Here is a 17,560-nt window from a genome sequence, read left to right as displayed (position 1 = left end):
TATGAGGTCGTGCACTAATGGATTCTAAATGCGCAATCAATACTTTTTTAAACGGTAGGAAAGTATAATGGAGAAACTAGCATGTTGGGACTTACCCAAATATTCACGGCGCTAGTCAAATGTGCTCAACCAAGGGTTGTAGTGCTACCTTTAAGTGGCTTATGGCATTATCTACGTTACATATGTCTGTCTACTTCTCAATTTCCGAACTGGTACCTAAAATAAGGATGTTTATTTGATTCAATTACCTAAGGCAATTCAAGCAAGACTTTACTATGAACAAACATTGAAATAATATTGTTACAGAAGCCTTATAACAGTGTTTAATTGAAATCAATAACTTTTTCGTACCTTATTATTTAAATACAAAATTAGACGAAATTACAAAAAAATTGTCATTTTCCTTATCTTCGTTAAGCCACTTAAACATTGTTTTATCAAGGTGATATTTGAATTTCAGATAAGCTGCCCACGCAACATTTGGGAACAGAATTTCATTAGGAATTAAGTTACCAAGTTATTTACGAATATTTTTACTTAATTATCCTGTATATTTTTTTCATTTTCTATTTGCAAAACGCTTAGCCGCAAAAAACGGGACTTATGATTTGTCATTTGACGTCATTGAGGATTGACATTAGTGAATGAAAATGTTTTATATTGACCTAAAAACGACGCTGTAATTAAAATGTGTTCATTCAATTTCCTGAATTTGGTTAAACACTAAAGTAATTTGAATGGTACGCGGTGTTGCGGATGTCAACGATTTACTTAGAGTTGCCCTATATTTGTCGTTATTTGCCGTATTTGCGGGGGAAAATTGCGGACTCAATCGCACTCACGCAGCGCTGACAACTCGACACGGGAATGAATGTATTGCGGACGATGTATTAAACTGTTTGTGCACCGAGCACTTTTTTATATGTTGAAGATTTAGTATGAGAAAAAAGGTTTTGATAAAATGTGAAATACTTTTATATTGACTTAATTATATATTCAAGAAACTATTTTTTAAGTGTTCTTATCAAAACGTATATTATAATGCAGACATTAGGATAAGCTTCTGTTGGTATATTATATTATTTATTGTAATAGTGTGGATAATAGTATATGTATCGTGATCTTTTTAGAATAAAACACTATACAATAAATTCGAATTCATGTCAGACATCGTCAAACACAGAGTTCAAACTCCAGATCTTATTTCGAAACTTATAAGCTAACTTATTCCATCAGCTATTTAATAACCCGTTTAATATAAGTTCAAGACCCACTTCTTACAACAAGTGTCATGTTCGCATATAATAATACGCCAGTTATACTTTAATTCCTACTAAGTACTTGTACCGTATAGCAATAATAACCGCATTGCAATCTCTCAAAGAGCGTCGAGGTGAATCTCTTATTTTTGTCACAGACAAGTATCCCATCATACCTTTATGTCGTTAAAATACTGTTATTACTCCACGTTCACAAGTTGTCCTTTAAATGTCACTAATAGAGGCTCCTGCGCAATTTTTTACTTGAATGCTTCATTAATATTGTCATTGATAGATTTAAAAACTCGATGAACTTGTTTGAAATGTAAAATTAGAAGCATTAATATTTATATCTTTAATGACGAATCACAAGTGTACATTGTGTTACCTACGTGAATAAATGATATTTGAATTTGAATTTACAAGTGATTATTTTGTTGGGATGGTTTTAATTTTTTACTCGATTTATTTCTGGTAATGGAATATTTGTAGAATCTCTTTGACAGTTAAATATTTTTATAAAGAGTTTTCGGTAATATATATTATATAAATATGTATGTGTAATTTTATGGTACGTATTTAAATCACTTAATAATAATTAAAAAAAAAATTATATTATACACTTAACATTAACGATGTTATATACATTATTCAATAGCTGTTTGGTTCCTATTTGTTTTTGAATAAGAAGATAAAAAAGTAAATAAATAAAGCAGTGGCGCTACAACCATTTTAGGTCTGGGCCTCAGATTTCTTTATCTGTTTAAATATCATTTGTCAATCTAATAGGCAAGTAGGTGATCAGTTTCCTCACGATATTTTCCATCACCGTTCATAGAAAGAAAGTCCATTGGTTCACAGTCCTAGACCTCAGGGATGAGAGTTGCACGCTGAAGTCACTAGGCCAACACTACCCATGAATAAGGAGATACATACTCTTACTTAATTTTGTGTAACCGCGTTTGATAACCATTTTGCCTTTAATAATTTAATGCATAAGACGGTGACAGTTAATAAAAAAGAAGCCAAACATCTTCGGGAAGGTGAGTAAGTTAATAGTCAATAAAACGGACACCGTCCGTCTGTTACGTGATACGTATAATTAAAACCTTATTATAGCAATTACAGGAAAATACCGCTTCGTTAATTACCCGCTTCGGTCGAAAGTAATTGGCTAATTCTCTAAATGGTAAGACAAAGGAATCCGAAACGCCGAAAAAGAATAAAGTTTAAATGGTCTCAGAGAAAATGAATTCGGGATTCTTCTTGAAATTTAAAATGGTAAAAAATGGCATTAATATTCAATATCTTCTCAAAAGTCCGTTCCAATAACAGTGAAGTCCTACGTTGATAATATCATGTTATGATTGCGTCGGCGTTTCCTATACAATTCGATTAATTTGTCTCGGAGCAATTAATCGTTTCTTGTTTTGAACGATTACCTTTTTACCACATCGGAATGTGGACGACTCGTGATGGTATTTCGGCTAAGGTGCAAACAAATTAAGGTTGTGTTTTCTTGCGTAATAGAAATCGATGTCAAGAATCCGTTTTGGAAGATCTTTGAATTAAGAACTGTTAATAAAAAGTAGCAATAAATGCCTGCGCTTAAAATGTTTAGATTTGATAACTGAAAGTGAAATTCAAATTCGATTCACGGTTAATAGTTTCGACCAATTTATTCTTTTACCAATCTATGTAATAGACATAAAACAATATGAAATTCACTTTGGAGATGTGTTTAACTATATTTTTTAGAATTCGTTTCCAAAATTCTCAATAACTCGATAATTTAGACACGTAGAGTAATACAGGAAGTTTGTATGTTGACAGGGTCATTATTAACACGCGCCTAATGTTTACAAGTACCTACGAGTCAATAATTAAGGAAGTGTTATGACGCATTGTAAAGGTACCAAGAACAAAAAACCTATTGAAAGTGAAGTTTTACGTGATGTAAATATTAAACAATTTTTTCAATTAAAACAAATGAAGATATGAAGCATTCGTTACTGACCTTAAATCTTTAATAGAGGTGTGTCTGGTTCTCATATATAGTTTATTAGCGATTCATGGGAACCTTAAATAATCACAATGTAAAGTTATTCTTTTTCAAATCAAAATGTAGCGAATTAACACTTCTAAACGGCCCGAAATTTCGTGTTCCGTAATTTGCATGTGGGTCAAAATTAGAATCCTATCAAACGGTTTTGTTGCTTAATCAGGACCGACGTCAAGCCTCCCAAACCATGCGATTTCCGAGAATCGTCCCGGCTTCTTTGAGTCGGGCATTTCAGACTTATTTTCATTCGCGTCACCGTCACAGTTTAGCATTGTTGCCCTTTTTTCGGCGCTCTTCGTTAGCGATCGCATTTTACGTTTTGTCGAAGGTATTCGCATTTTTTGTACAGGTTTTAAATCTGGGACGCGTATTGCGTTCATGTTAACTTTGTTTGTTTAGGCTCGGGATTTATTCGCGAAAAGGAATTCTCTTTTGGTGTTTATCTCGTTTATAGAATTCGAGTTTATTAATATCATATTTATGATATAACGAACTAAATGATTAGGGTTTTCACGCAACTTCCCAAATACTTTATTTTGAATTTCTGCTTAGTAGAATCAATATAAATAATTTTCATGCTTACTTTACTATAGATTTCTTGGCTATAGAAAATTACGTATAATATTATCTCATCTTTAAAGGTCACGACAAATCATTACGCGCGTGACGTAAACATAACTAACAAGAAATACCTCACCCGTATCTACGATATTACTATATCAACATAGATTATTCTATAAGACCACACAATAGCGGTTCACAGAAATACAGACGGAGACCATAAACACAAGTTATTGTTTTAATTTTTTCTTAATACCATACGTTTTCTTGGTTTCGCTTTTTGTGAGTTATCGCCTTTTGTTTAACATTGGACCGACGTTTTAACGCAAATTGGCGAGACACTTATTAACTTTGAACTTCATTCTCTTGTTTAAGTTTATAATAGAGCCCATATGAGATAGTACTCAAACATAATATATTTAGTTTCATGAATGTCTTGTCTTTGTTGTATATCACTATATATATGAATATGATTTTGTAAAATTTACATTAAACAACCGTATGTTTCATAATGTTTATCAATTTTAGTAATAATAAACTTGATCATACATACACAACACTTCATATTCAGGATATTAATTCCGTTGCTCAAAATATTTTATCAGAAGAGTACTTTTGACTATATATGTTCTAAACATTAATTTTATCATTTTGTTCCCTTAACTTAACTTAGTTGATATTTTTTGTTTTTCTGTAACAAAGAGTTGAGCTTCTGACCCAGAAAAGAAATTGCTAACAATGAGATTTTTAAAGTTAATGATATCTTATTTGAATCTATGTATTCGTACTCTTCTAGTATGGATGTATATTTCTTATCCTATTTACCAAATACAAACATCTACGTCACGAATTCTAGACCTCCTTTTGTATTTACCTCAAAAGATAATTTAAGTAAATCATACATTATATAATTATTTACAACTTGGCTTGAACTTGAAAACACGTCAATGGTGACTAAATATGTAAGCTATTTTAAAATCCCTATAACGTATAGTTAAATAAAGAAACAAGTCACATAAATTAAGGTCGCAACATACATAAATGTTTCTTCGTTGGGTTTTATGGCTGATACTCGGATATATTCTTGCACCTGCGCGTATTTGTATTACATTTATTATTTTATTTGAACTTGGAACTGAGTCGTGTGTGTAGTAGTTTTTGCGTTATAGAAATCATTATTTATTTTAGACAGCCAACGAGAAAAAAATTAAAACTTTAATTAAGTAAACAATTTTTTCCTGAATGTATTGTCTAAATTAGCGGATAATAGATATTTATGGAAATTATTAATTTATGAAATTCGACTCCTTCAAGAAAAGAGCGTACCAATTCTTAAAAGGCCGGCAACGCACTCGCGAGCCCTTTGGGTTTGAGATTGTTCATGGGCTATTATCACTTAACAACAGGTGAACGTCCTACCCGTATGCTCCCTGTTCTGTCAAAAAAAATATATAATGAAAATAAATCAATATAATTTTTAAAACACAGAAGTATTTAGAGCGTGCAATTGTATTTACTTAAAAATTAAGTTTATAAATATAATCGCATGAGGACAAGGAAACACGAATTATCAATTTTGAATAGTTTTTATAAACGAGTTAAACAAGACTCAAAGAAAAACAAGTATTCACATTATCCTTAGCAAGAACAATTACTTATATCTTATGTACTTACTGTTTATTTTATTTAATATATTTGCATACTCAACGTTCCCACGGATCCTGACCAGTGGGTTTATTATTAGCGGGAATAAGTTAGTATCCTTTTTTAATAGCTTCAATATATATCCTAACCACTTTTAATCGGAGAAGAAAGATATATGCGCCATATTGCCCGTCTATTTTGAGGCCAAAAGGCCAGGTTATTAGAAATTTAGTATATTATGTTTATGTTATTAATATTATTTGACAACACGTACAAGTATATATATTAGGTTGGGGAAAAAGTCTTTTCGCATTATAGTATGTATGAACTTGTAATAAAATCTCTTTGGCTATACTATATGTATCTGGCTGGTTTTTTTATCAAGGAAAGTTGAGATTTTAAAGAAGATAATTCCAAAATCAAATTAGGATAATGACTGTTTTTTATTTATTTTTCGTACCGTCAAGATGAGTGAATCGAATGAAGAAATTCGATACATTTTAAACTTTTACTACAAAAAAGGTCAAAATGCAACACAAGCCGCGAAATTTTTTTGCAATGTTTATGGACCTAGTGCAGTGTCTGTGAGAGTAGCACAAATTTGGTTTAAGCGTTTTCAATCCGGAAATTTTGATGTCAAAGATCCAAGTCGCTCTGGTCGCCCTATGACAGATAAAATGGATGCAATTTTTGAAAAAGTGGAGCAAGATCGGCATATCAGTAGTTACGACGTAGCTGAAGAACGGGGAATTGACCACAAAACAGTTTTGGCGCATTTGAAAAAAACTGGGTACACAAAAAAGCTCAATACTTGGGTACCTCACGAGCTCACTGTAAGAAACCTAATGAACTGTGTACTCATTTTTGATTCTTTATTACGACTTAATGAAACCGAACCATTTTTGAAGAAGCTGATAACTGATGATGAAAAGTGGATCACGTACGACAAGAACGTGCGAAAAAGGTCGTGGTCAAAGGCCGGTCAGGCTTCACAGACTGTGGCGAAACCCGGGATAACTCGCAACAAGGTGATGCTGTGTGTGTGGTGGGATTGGAAGGGCATTATTCATTATGAGCTGTTACCACTAGGCAGGACCATCGATTCTGAACTCTACTGCTAACAACTGATGAGATTAAAGCAAGAAGTTGAGAGAAAGCGGCCGGTATTAATCACCAGAAGGGGTGTGGTTTTTCATCATGATAACGCTAGACCTCAAACATCTTTGGCCACTCAGCAAAAACTAAGAGAGCTTGGCTGGGAGGTGATAATGCCTCCGACGTATAGTCCAGACCTTGCACCTTCAGATTTCTACCTGTTTCAGTCTCTTTAGAATTCTTTAGGAAGTGTCAGGTTATCATCACGAGAGGACTTCCAAAACCAATTATCGCGGTATTTTGATCAGAAGCCCCAAAATTTCTATAGCAATGGGATAATGTCCCTACCTAAATAATGGCAAAAAGTTATCGAACAAAATGATACCTACATACTTTACTTAAATGTAAATAAACTATATTAAAAAATGTTTTGAATTTTCTTAAAAAATGCGAAGAAACTTTTTCCCCAACCTATTATATTAAAATTATGGCTATATTCAAATATATAACAGGATTTATAATTGTTACCGTCCTGATTTAGCTAGACTTGCTAATAATAAACCAGTTAGCGTATAATTGAAATTATTTTAGCTTAACGTCAATCTGCGCACACGCACGCATCAAAAACACTTGACAGTTTAATCTTAGGAATTGGCTTTTACCAAAATAAGACCAGTGCGACTTAAGGTGCCTTTTTTTCTTAGCTTGCTTAAGGTTTAGCAAGATTATTTGAGACTTAATTTATAATACTGTAATTTATATTTAAGATCCTTGTTTTAGCTAATTCCTCAAATGGAATGAATATACGTGGATCAGCTGACGTAAAAATATTTTTTTTAACATCATGACATAGATTTTAAGTATTGAATGCGATTGACGCACTTTACTAAATAATACTGTTTAGAATTTGTTTCATTTGGTATGAAGAAGTCGGTCTGGTTCTGTACCAGTTTTTCTAGCACTGGTCCCATAAATTATCAAAACTAAAATGAAGCGTTCAGCCTTATATTCACCAGCGATTTACAGATTTTTTTAATAAACGACAGTCTGCCTTGATCGTCTTGTTTAAAGTGATTTATTTGGTATAAAGAACCCATGACCAGACAGAACCTAGCTCTTAAGGCCTTATTTTCTTATTACCTAAATAATTACAAATTACCTTGAGCTAAAAGTTTATTAATCACTTCTAGTGAAATATGCTTAATCAAACCGACAACTCAAACAAAATAAACAAAAGCGTCCCTAATGAATTGTCCTAGCAATACATTAGCCGAGACCTAAACAAAAAGTGTACGCGACTGTACAAAAATATTACTCTCAACATGGGAAATCTTATTTTATCAGATTGTCAGAGGATTTTCTCAGCGATTGTATCAGACAATAAATTGTTTATCGGTCGTAAAAACGGTTTCGTTGCCAAAGCTTTATGAACGCGATCCTATAAACATTAGCAAGGAATACTATGTACAAACAAAAGCTTATTGTGACCAAGTTTTAAATAGGTCACTTATACATATTTTTATTACATTATTCACTTAGTATGTCTTTGTATTAACACGAACGGATATCAGACATGAAAAATCAATCAAGTCCCTATGTCAAATATGAACAAAAATATCAGTTTTACACTAGTCCCTCGCCTATAATATCCAAATATAGGATAGTAACCTTTTCTAAAATATATAATAAAGTAGAAAAGAAATATAATGTTGTGTAATATGTGTCATGTGGATTAGAATGGCTTATTTTAAATTGAACTTTTTAGTTTATGTATTTGTATCTTACTTAATTAAATAATTTAATTAACCGCTACATTTTAGTATGATCTACTAACCTTTTTTTACGTAATTAATCGGATTTTGTGTTCACGTGGCACACATTCGTGACACAAGGAAAAAATGCGTGAAATGAAGAAATCCATTGGATCCACGAATCCATTCAAGCGATGATGTTGAATGAGTCGGATCACCAAATTGCCCACATCGGATGTTAGAATTGCCTCTTGCTGAACTTAACGAGCGCCCATCACGACTGGCGGCGCTTACTCCCAGTCAGAAACTTACGCGATAAGTTTAAGCGCAATACCACGCTGTATAAACTAGATATGTTTATACTCTAGTCTTATATATTCGCATATTATTCGTATTTTCTAACTAGGATATTTTACACCAAAAATACGTCGTCCCAAATATGTGACCTACATTAACGGTTGTGCTACATATGTGTGTGTTTAAAAAATAATCACTACGAGTACGAACTTCTATAATAAGTTCAAGTTTAGAAGCCGTTCTCTATTTATGTTAATAAGAACATTAACTCGTATTGATTATAACTGATATAAGACCCTAGCGTTATTGAAGTCTTAGCGCCATCTGTCAAACCACGGTTTACTTCAAAACACAGTGTTTGTTAAAAGCCGATATTGGCTAGCTGCATGATTAAAACGTGATAATTTTTAAATCATTTTATTAACAAAAAAAATTTCAACATTATTGCTATATCATAATTACTATTAATAGAGGCGATACATTTATAGAATATTTATGTACTTACAAATCGCTTTTGCTTATATCCTAAGGTTGTACGTATCAAATGTTTCAATGTCTTTACTTAAAGGTTCAAAGTCACGCAATTTATGTAAAGGTCTTTGAACGTGGGGTAAGTTTTTTGCAAACATATACCCAATTTTATTTAAGGAAACGTTTAAATTGAACACACACTTAGGTATATATAATTGTAGGTTTTTATTTAGTATGGTATTACAAGCTTGACTTAGTATGTATGAATATTTAACATTGTCGTCCTAATTATTTTAAATTTTAATATATATTTGTATACCGCAATAAAATAGAAATAGTTGCAGTAACAGTTGTAATAGTGCGGCTGTTGCATGAGCATCGAATGTAACAAACAAAATTGGAATGTCATAAATACTTAAAAAAATAGCGCGACATCGGCAAAAAGGAAACTCCATATAGTGATAAAGAGTTCGTGGAACCTTGGCGTATATCGTAATTATACTTACTATAAAGCAATATGTTTTATTTATTTTAATCTTCTATTGAATTTTATCCTAATATGCATAATATATTCAATACGAAAAATTTTCGCATCTAACAGATGTATCTTTATTCATCCCGCAATGTTTGTACATATATCTTATCAAATAAATATGGCTGCCAATAAAATAGGTCGATAGTCCAATATATGTCACGGTTACATATTCATATTTTTATTGCTCTTCCATAAATATTGTGTCGGGGAAGAAATACATTTTGTAGAAAAGGAATTTAGATACATTATTTGTGTAGATTAAAGTTCTATATTATTCTTATTAGTAGCTTTACTTAAGTTTATAAAAGCATTTGTCGTAATATGCTCGGTTTTAATATGAATGAAAATTTGTTTTTTTTAATGTTTAGTGACTTTGTACATTTTATACTAAGTTGTAAAGACACACGCTATTATATTATATGTATATTATATGACATACGATTTGACTACACATACTTCAAATATGAAAAATAGATTTAGGAGCATCTAAAGGTCAATAAAAAAGTCAACTTCATAAAATTTTCTTTGTGTAGAAAAGCCGTTCATGAAAATGGAATGCGATCACTCTAAATATTTAAAATATATTTAATAACATCATTAAAGGCTACATCAACCCTTTGTTCATGTCACCCTGTAGGAAACATTGGCGAATACCAGCCCCAACTAAATACACCCTAAGTCATTAAGGGAATCAAAAAGGTGTGAAAATAGTAAATCTATTTGATTTCACCACTCGAGACTAATTGAAAACCCTGGAATTAAAACCATTTTGTTAGTATGTGCGGTAATTGCTGGGGGAACCAGTCTTTGTTTCTGAGAGGTGTTAGGGTGACGATATGTTGATTTGTTGAGCGTGTTCACTTAATAGCAAATTAGTTTTAATGACCAACATGACTTTTTTAAAAACTTTTGCGTATCTCACTATTACATATATATAGTAACTTCAAACCAGGCCTGCTTATTTTTATTATAAAAATAACAATCTATTGATGCACTAGGATTGTAACGCAGGTTCTTTATTTATATAATTGCATGCTACGTCACGACGAAGATATAACCAGGAAATTCTTCGAAACGTCCGAAACAAAAATATCTGTATTAAATGCTAGTATATTTATTGATATTGTATATCCGCTTCGCTTGTGTCGGCAATCTGTTGCACGTCGTCGCTCGTAGGCGTGCTACGTAGTATTGATCGTAGCGCTACGTAGCACTCCCGCGATATAATGACTCTTATTTTTAGTTGCCTGCTTTATTTTTAGCATTGTGCTATTTATATTCATTTCTGTTATTTTTACATTAAAATTTCTTGTTTACACATAAACATGCACTCTGATAATTTATACCAACGTATTCACTTCTCGTGCTTAGAAATCTAACCATATTAGGAAGAGTATGTCTATTCAAATGATTTTTTTTTCTAATCAAAAAATCCCAATGGACCAAGATGAACCTATCTAATGTATTGTTAAAATGTACTGTCAAATAAATTCGATTATCTACCAATTATACAATCCTTTTATTTAAAAACAATCAAAAGATGAAGAGCCCGTTAAAATTAATTAATTTTGAGGCTTGGCGAGTTTTATTTATAGATTTGTAATTTAAGGAAAAGGGACTGTTATTATTTTCAACACTTGCGACCCTCCATGGCTCGAGTAGATTGATTTGACAGTACCCTCATTCACCATTCTTTTGATTTATCGTTCCCTTGTTCGCGAATGACCGAGTAGGTCATTAAAATGTTATCAACAAGTACATATTATGGAGTGTGTCATGGACAGTGAGTAAACTCCAAAAGTTCACAGGTTTTTAACCTACTGACCTATACTAAATTACGCAATAAGCAATACTTTGTTCGTTTGTTTTAACTTTTATGTTATATCTTTTATGTATAAGGTAATACATAACATAACATAACATAACATCACATTTCACATTTATTTCCTTAAAAAAAAAGAGTTTTAATTAAACTAAGTAATTTAACAGTCAATGTAAATGAGCATCAAACTACAATTTAAAAATAGTGTAATTTAAAAAAAAAAATTTTTATTTTCTGTTTTATTATTTATTTAAAAAATATATTTCGTATACAAAAAAAATTTGTGACAATTTTGTTGAATAACTATGTTTGTGTTTGTAAGCTGTTTTATTTGATCTAAATAACTCAATTACTTGAGATATAAATAATAGTTAACATCAATTAGGAATAATATAACAGTAGTTAACAAATATTCCTTAAATTTGTTGAAATTTGGTGTTACCAGCTAATCCATCAATTACGTAATTTCAAACGTCAATTACGGGAAGTACTGAATCGATCACATTTTAACAAATACGAAGGGATCCAATGTAATTTGCTGCGATAGGATCATTACAAAGGTCAAACTGTCATTCGCTCATCGATCTATGTTCATTAGGAATAAATATTTTCAATAAACCCTGTATTCATTTTGTTAATCCTTTTTGTCCAGTCATTCTGAAATTGTGAATGAGGCTAACATATTTTTAGTTCTGTAATGTCTCACTGAAACAAATATTTGTTTGGTAATCTAACACATTCATTATATTTAAATTAGGCTTCATTGTAGTTTGAGATGTTGTTCTTAATTTTATTAGTTCATAATTATCAGGAAATGTGGATACACTAAACTGATTTAAAATACAAAGATTCCTTCGTAAATACGTCGTATCGTATCACAAGTTATGAAATGATTGTTATATTTTAACTAATCTTTATATATATAATTCTTCTGTGAGTGTGTATGTCACTGAACTTCTCTCAAACTACTGGACCGATTTTGATGAAATTTTTTGTGTGTGTTCAAGGGGATCTGGGAATGGTTTAGATTCACAAATCAGCCCGCCAGATGGCGCTGCAGTCTGTACTTTCATACTTTGCTTTACTAATCGCTTGATAATTGACTAATATCATGCAGGACAACGTCTGTCGGGTCCACTAGTGATCTTTATAAAAATAATACGTAGTTTTTATGAAATATTCATAATTATAATCTGTGGCATAAAAACATTCAGTGCGATGAGTTTCGTTAAATTATTCACAAACGACTTTCCGTCGAGTTTAAAAACCTGTTTATTTATGAGAACGTGAGCTGAATTATACCTTAATCTACTGTGCGCACTGTTTATTTTGTATGTAATAACTCTGTATTTCATTAAAATGCAGAAATGTAAACAATTTTAATTAAAAACAGGCAACTACGTTAGTTATTAACATGTTTCTGACTGTAAGTTATTGATTAAATAACGTATTAATTAAATAAGTGTAATTGGAATCACCCGAAGGTATCTTACTTTAAATTATTCAAATGTTTACTAAAACATATGTTTTGTATTTCATTTTCCTTTTCTTCATGATTAAATCATAAAAAGATATCAATAAACACATTTAATATAAAAAAAATCCTACACTTAGCAATATTTATATTTTGCCGCCCAGGAAAATCTCCTGAAATGAGTATAATTTCATCCATTATCCCGTTGCTTGGGAAGGCGGAGAATGGTCCTCTAGGGGGCTCTCAAAAACAATTTCATTTTGAGGGCAGAAACACGAAAGGAATGAGTGCACACTTCTTGAGAGCCCTCACGGAAATGCTACGTGCAATTATCATGCATTTTTGGACACCCTTAATCGTCTGGGGTTGTGCAATAAATAAATTATAATCGCAGTAACCTCTCAATGTGGATCTTGGATTTCGGAGAATTTTATTCGAGCGCAAAGTGGAAAACCGAATAAATCCCTGGCGCTACAACCTTTAGGTCCGGGCCTCAGATTTCTGTGTCTGTCTTATGATCATTTATTAATATAATAGGCTAGTCGGTGATCAGCCTCCTGTGCCAGACGCACGCCGTCGACTTTTTGGGTCTAAGGCAAGCCAGTTTCCTCACGATGTTTTCCTTCGCCTTTCGAGCGATATTAAATGCACACATAGAAAGAAAGTCTATTGGTGCACAGCAGAGGATCGAACCTACGACATCAGCGATGAGAGTCGCACGTTCAAGCCACTAGGCCAACACTGCTCTGGAAAACAGATGTTACTCGAGCTATTTATAAACTGAGAGGAACTATATATAATAAAATAGTATTTCTTTTAAACACTATCTACAGAATCGTGTAGAAAATGGCTTGCAGTATTTCATAGGTGGTGGTTTGCATTTTATTATATGTGAGCTACTCGTTTGAACACAGTCGCGTATAAAAATATGCGTCTGTTATGTCGATGATCTTTTATATCAGCAAGAAAATTAGCAGCCTTCTGTGTGATCATGAAATGATTATTTTTTTATTGATAATGCACGCGTAAAGTCTAGAGTTACAAGCACTACCTACGCACTACCTTCCTACTGTACTACCCTTACCAATCAAGCTTCAGCGATTACCAAATCCTGTAATAGGTATTCTCCAATATGTATGATAATATACCGATCATGATACATTCCCATTGTGAATATTATTATAAATTTATTACTCAAATTCTATAAATACCTAAATAAGTTTCAACTTTGTTCGTTAATATCTAATATCGAATATTTGAGAATTGCCCTCTTGGGCACACCGCATACTATCCTAACCTGGAATGTTCGGGATTTCTGAAGTGACTATCCCCTTACCCTATCAAGATAAATGGCATTCTATTATATTCACATTCTTCGATGAATTAATTTCATGCTTTTGAGTATTGGATTTCGTTTATGTATAAATATAACTATTCAAAATTCCCTGGACACTATGGCAGGGGAGTAGAATAGGGTATTATTTATAAAAAAAAAAAAATTACTATTCCCTTTCCGACTCATAAGGGGCCTTTTAAAACGTAGACTTCAATGATACCTTGTTTGTTATCATCACTGGAATGAAATGTATTTTTGTTCAAATTGATAACCATGGTGACACATTTTTATAAAAAGCCTGAATAATATTATACGTTTCTTGTTGTTTTTTAGATATTGTGAACATTAGTTTATATTTTTTAATACGATTTAACTTCTTTATTATGTGATATGTAGTATACGTACCTGAATACGAGATATCTTAAAATAAATAGACATTAAATATAAAACGATGATCTTAAAAAAAAAAAAATTTGTGTTTTCAGCTTGCACAAATTTGTGTAGTTTGCAATACGTTTTTATATATATTATATTCCTTTTGTAAGTTATGGTTTCTAAACGATTTTTGTATTTCATTTCTAAGAATCTGTTCCTAAGCACTTATGTCAAATTGTACACCTCTTCTATTAAAGGCGACAGAAATCCGCCGAGATTACATTGTGTTGGATTTATCCAATATTTTTCTATTAAATATAGAATTTCTCTGAATACGTGAACCTCCTCGGGGGTTTGCCGAATACAACAGGTTATGTCTGTTGTTATATTTATTGCTCACGGTCGGTTCCTTCGTATATTGTTTGAGGGAAATGCTTCAGTGAAATTGGGTATTATCTGTGAAATTTCGTATACATTTGTTTTATATTACTTTTGTTATACTGATTACTTTAAAATTGTTTAACTTCAATTTATTATTTATAATCTTAAATTTTCTGTAACTAGCAATGGAATCAACTGTCGTATGTGTGTATGAGCTATGAAGCGATTTAATTTTTGTTTAACTTAAATATGTATTTAATAATGATATTATTCAAGTGATGCAAAGATTAGTATTATTTTTCACAACTAGAAGGCGATTTTATTTATTTGTATGTTGCTTGGGTGAATTGATGTAGCTAATTTTTTATTTCTTTGTTTCAGGGTGAAAAAGACAACGGCAAGAATTGTATATTATCCTGCGAGAAAAGGAAAGCTGATGATGGGGACATTAACAAAGATCTCAAAAAGGTTAGTTGAATCATGTATATGTCACCGTAAAATTGTAAAAACCGTTAGATTGTAATCTATCTCGCGAGATTGTAAACTGTCGAAAGATTGTGAACCTCAACGAACTGCTTACAAATTAAGGTATTATTATTCGGTAGTTATATGAAATTGTTGGGAAGTAAAATTAATATGTAATTGACCAAAGCAGTTTGAATGATAACTAAGTTAGTGTAGTACAATCTACCGAATAATAATACGTTAAATTGTAAGCAGTACGCTGAGGTTCACAATCTTTCGACAGTTTATAATCTCGCGAGATAGATTACAATCTAACGGTGTTTACAATTTTACGTTAACATATATATTATATTTGTTTGTTATTTATATAAAAATTTCGTAGAGTAAAAAGAAAATTGAATAAATTAAATAGGGAAAAAAGGGTTCATGCCATCGTTACAGAGATAGTGACAAATTTAAGTATTCATAAGTGCCTCTTAATATATTTAGAAAATGTCAGTTCTACTTTATTAATGAGCTTTGAAGGTATCTTTACCTAAAATACAGTCTTGCAAGAAGAAAGTGAGGCAACACCTTCGTGTCCTTTCACAGTAAAGATGTACCGATAAATAGAATTGCTTATGCATGCATCGCTCGCCGAAAGCGTGTGGGCTGCGATAAGACCGATATTGCTACGTAAACGAATGTAATGGAGACATTATATTTGTACTATCCATTTACAATGTGCGTTCGAATCGGTTCTGTCACGCTACTAGGCGTGAACCTATCATACACCTTACGACCATGTAATAGAGCTGATTTTATCGTGAATTTTAAACGGGGCCAGACAAAGGGTTGATTCAGTTCGATTTAGATTTAATTAAGTGAATACTGAGTCAATGGCGATGAGATTTCCATTGTGATAGCAATGTTTATTGGTTAGAAAGCGTTCGCCGAGTATCCTTTTCGCTATAAAGACAGAGGTTTATGAAGAGGAAAATAACAATTTTTGTATTTCATATTGACAGAACCGATCATCGATCAGGAGTAGAGGTTGAGATTTAAGATAGCGTTTGAACTAAAATTTAAAACGATTGTTGAAAATAAACCTTATTCTATCAGTTTAAGGTTCTATTTAAAACAAATGGATCTTGCAACATGCATCGAATCTGAAACCATAATTTAAAAAATCTGAAATGGTTCTGTCTGTACGGCTGATGAATTACACCAAAACAACTAATTGTCTCGTTTATTATTGGTTCAGAAAGTGCATTTTAAGCTCCAATTGGAAATAGCAGCCCCACTATCTGGGTCACAAATATGTATTGAAAATTTCGTAAAAATTATTTAAATTGTAACAACGTATTTCAATTAGAAAAATAACATTATTGACACTACAATGCCACTGCCGTGTATTTAGATATAAAAGTTTATAAAACATTATTTACAATAGTTTCGCAGTATAATAAAGGAAAAGAAGGAAGTGATTAATTTACATGATACTATAATGATACATGACGTAGTGGCACGAGTAAGACAGACATGCAAAACTTTCAATTGCACACATTCACCGGCAAAGTGCCAAATAGCCGGTGTCAAATTGGTGCAACGCCAGTGCATCGAATTGTTCCCACATACCTCACTGTTACGCAAACTATTATCTAATGCATGTCTCGATCACCACTCCCTATACTGTTCAGTATCTATAATATGGTCTTTAAGATTAACTCCCGTTTATCAAAAACTCATTGGATTTACCCTAGGATTCGTCAAACATTATTATTTCATATTTCTATTGTAATTTCTTTATTATAGCACTTTTTACTTAACTCGTCTAAAAATCATATGTATCTAATTAGACTCCATTAATATAAAACAACTCAAGAATAGCTATTTCTTTCTATAACAACTCATTTATTAGCTTAAATTTACGACATTAGCCTGTACTTAAAACCAATTTGTCAGGATTTTGATAAATTTTATTAAAAAACAAAGCAAAACTTAGTCGCAGTATTTCAATTAGTCCAAACTTTTCCTCGGTCCTCTTATCTAA

At 31.9% G+C, this 17,560-nt stretch overlaps 1 protein-coding gene across 8 annotated transcripts in view; it reads left to right on the top strand.

Moving 5' to 3' along the window:
- Positions 1-17,560, top strand: part of LOC125050784 (RNA pseudouridylate synthase domain-containing protein 2-like) — a 245,885-nt gene that overhangs the window by 208,856 nt on the left and 19,469 nt on the right. For all 8 annotated transcript variants that reach the window (XM_047650786.1, XM_047650785.1, XM_047650787.1 and 5 more), the window contains one exon: positions 15,445-15,531. In XM_047650786.1, the coding sequence (XP_047506742.1) occupies positions 15,445-15,531 (87 nt within the window). The remainder of the gene's footprint in view (positions 1-15,444; positions 15,532-17,560) is intronic.

The sequence above is a fragment of the Pieris napi genome, chromosome 7 (genome assembly GCF_905475465.1).
Source record: "Pieris napi chromosome 7, ilPieNapi1.2, whole genome shotgun sequence".
Taxonomy (NCBI): domain Eukaryota; kingdom Metazoa; phylum Arthropoda; class Insecta; order Lepidoptera; family Pieridae; genus Pieris; species Pieris napi.
The sequence above is the reverse complement of the archived record's forward strand: the minus strand, read 5'-3'. Positions and strand labels throughout refer to the sequence as shown.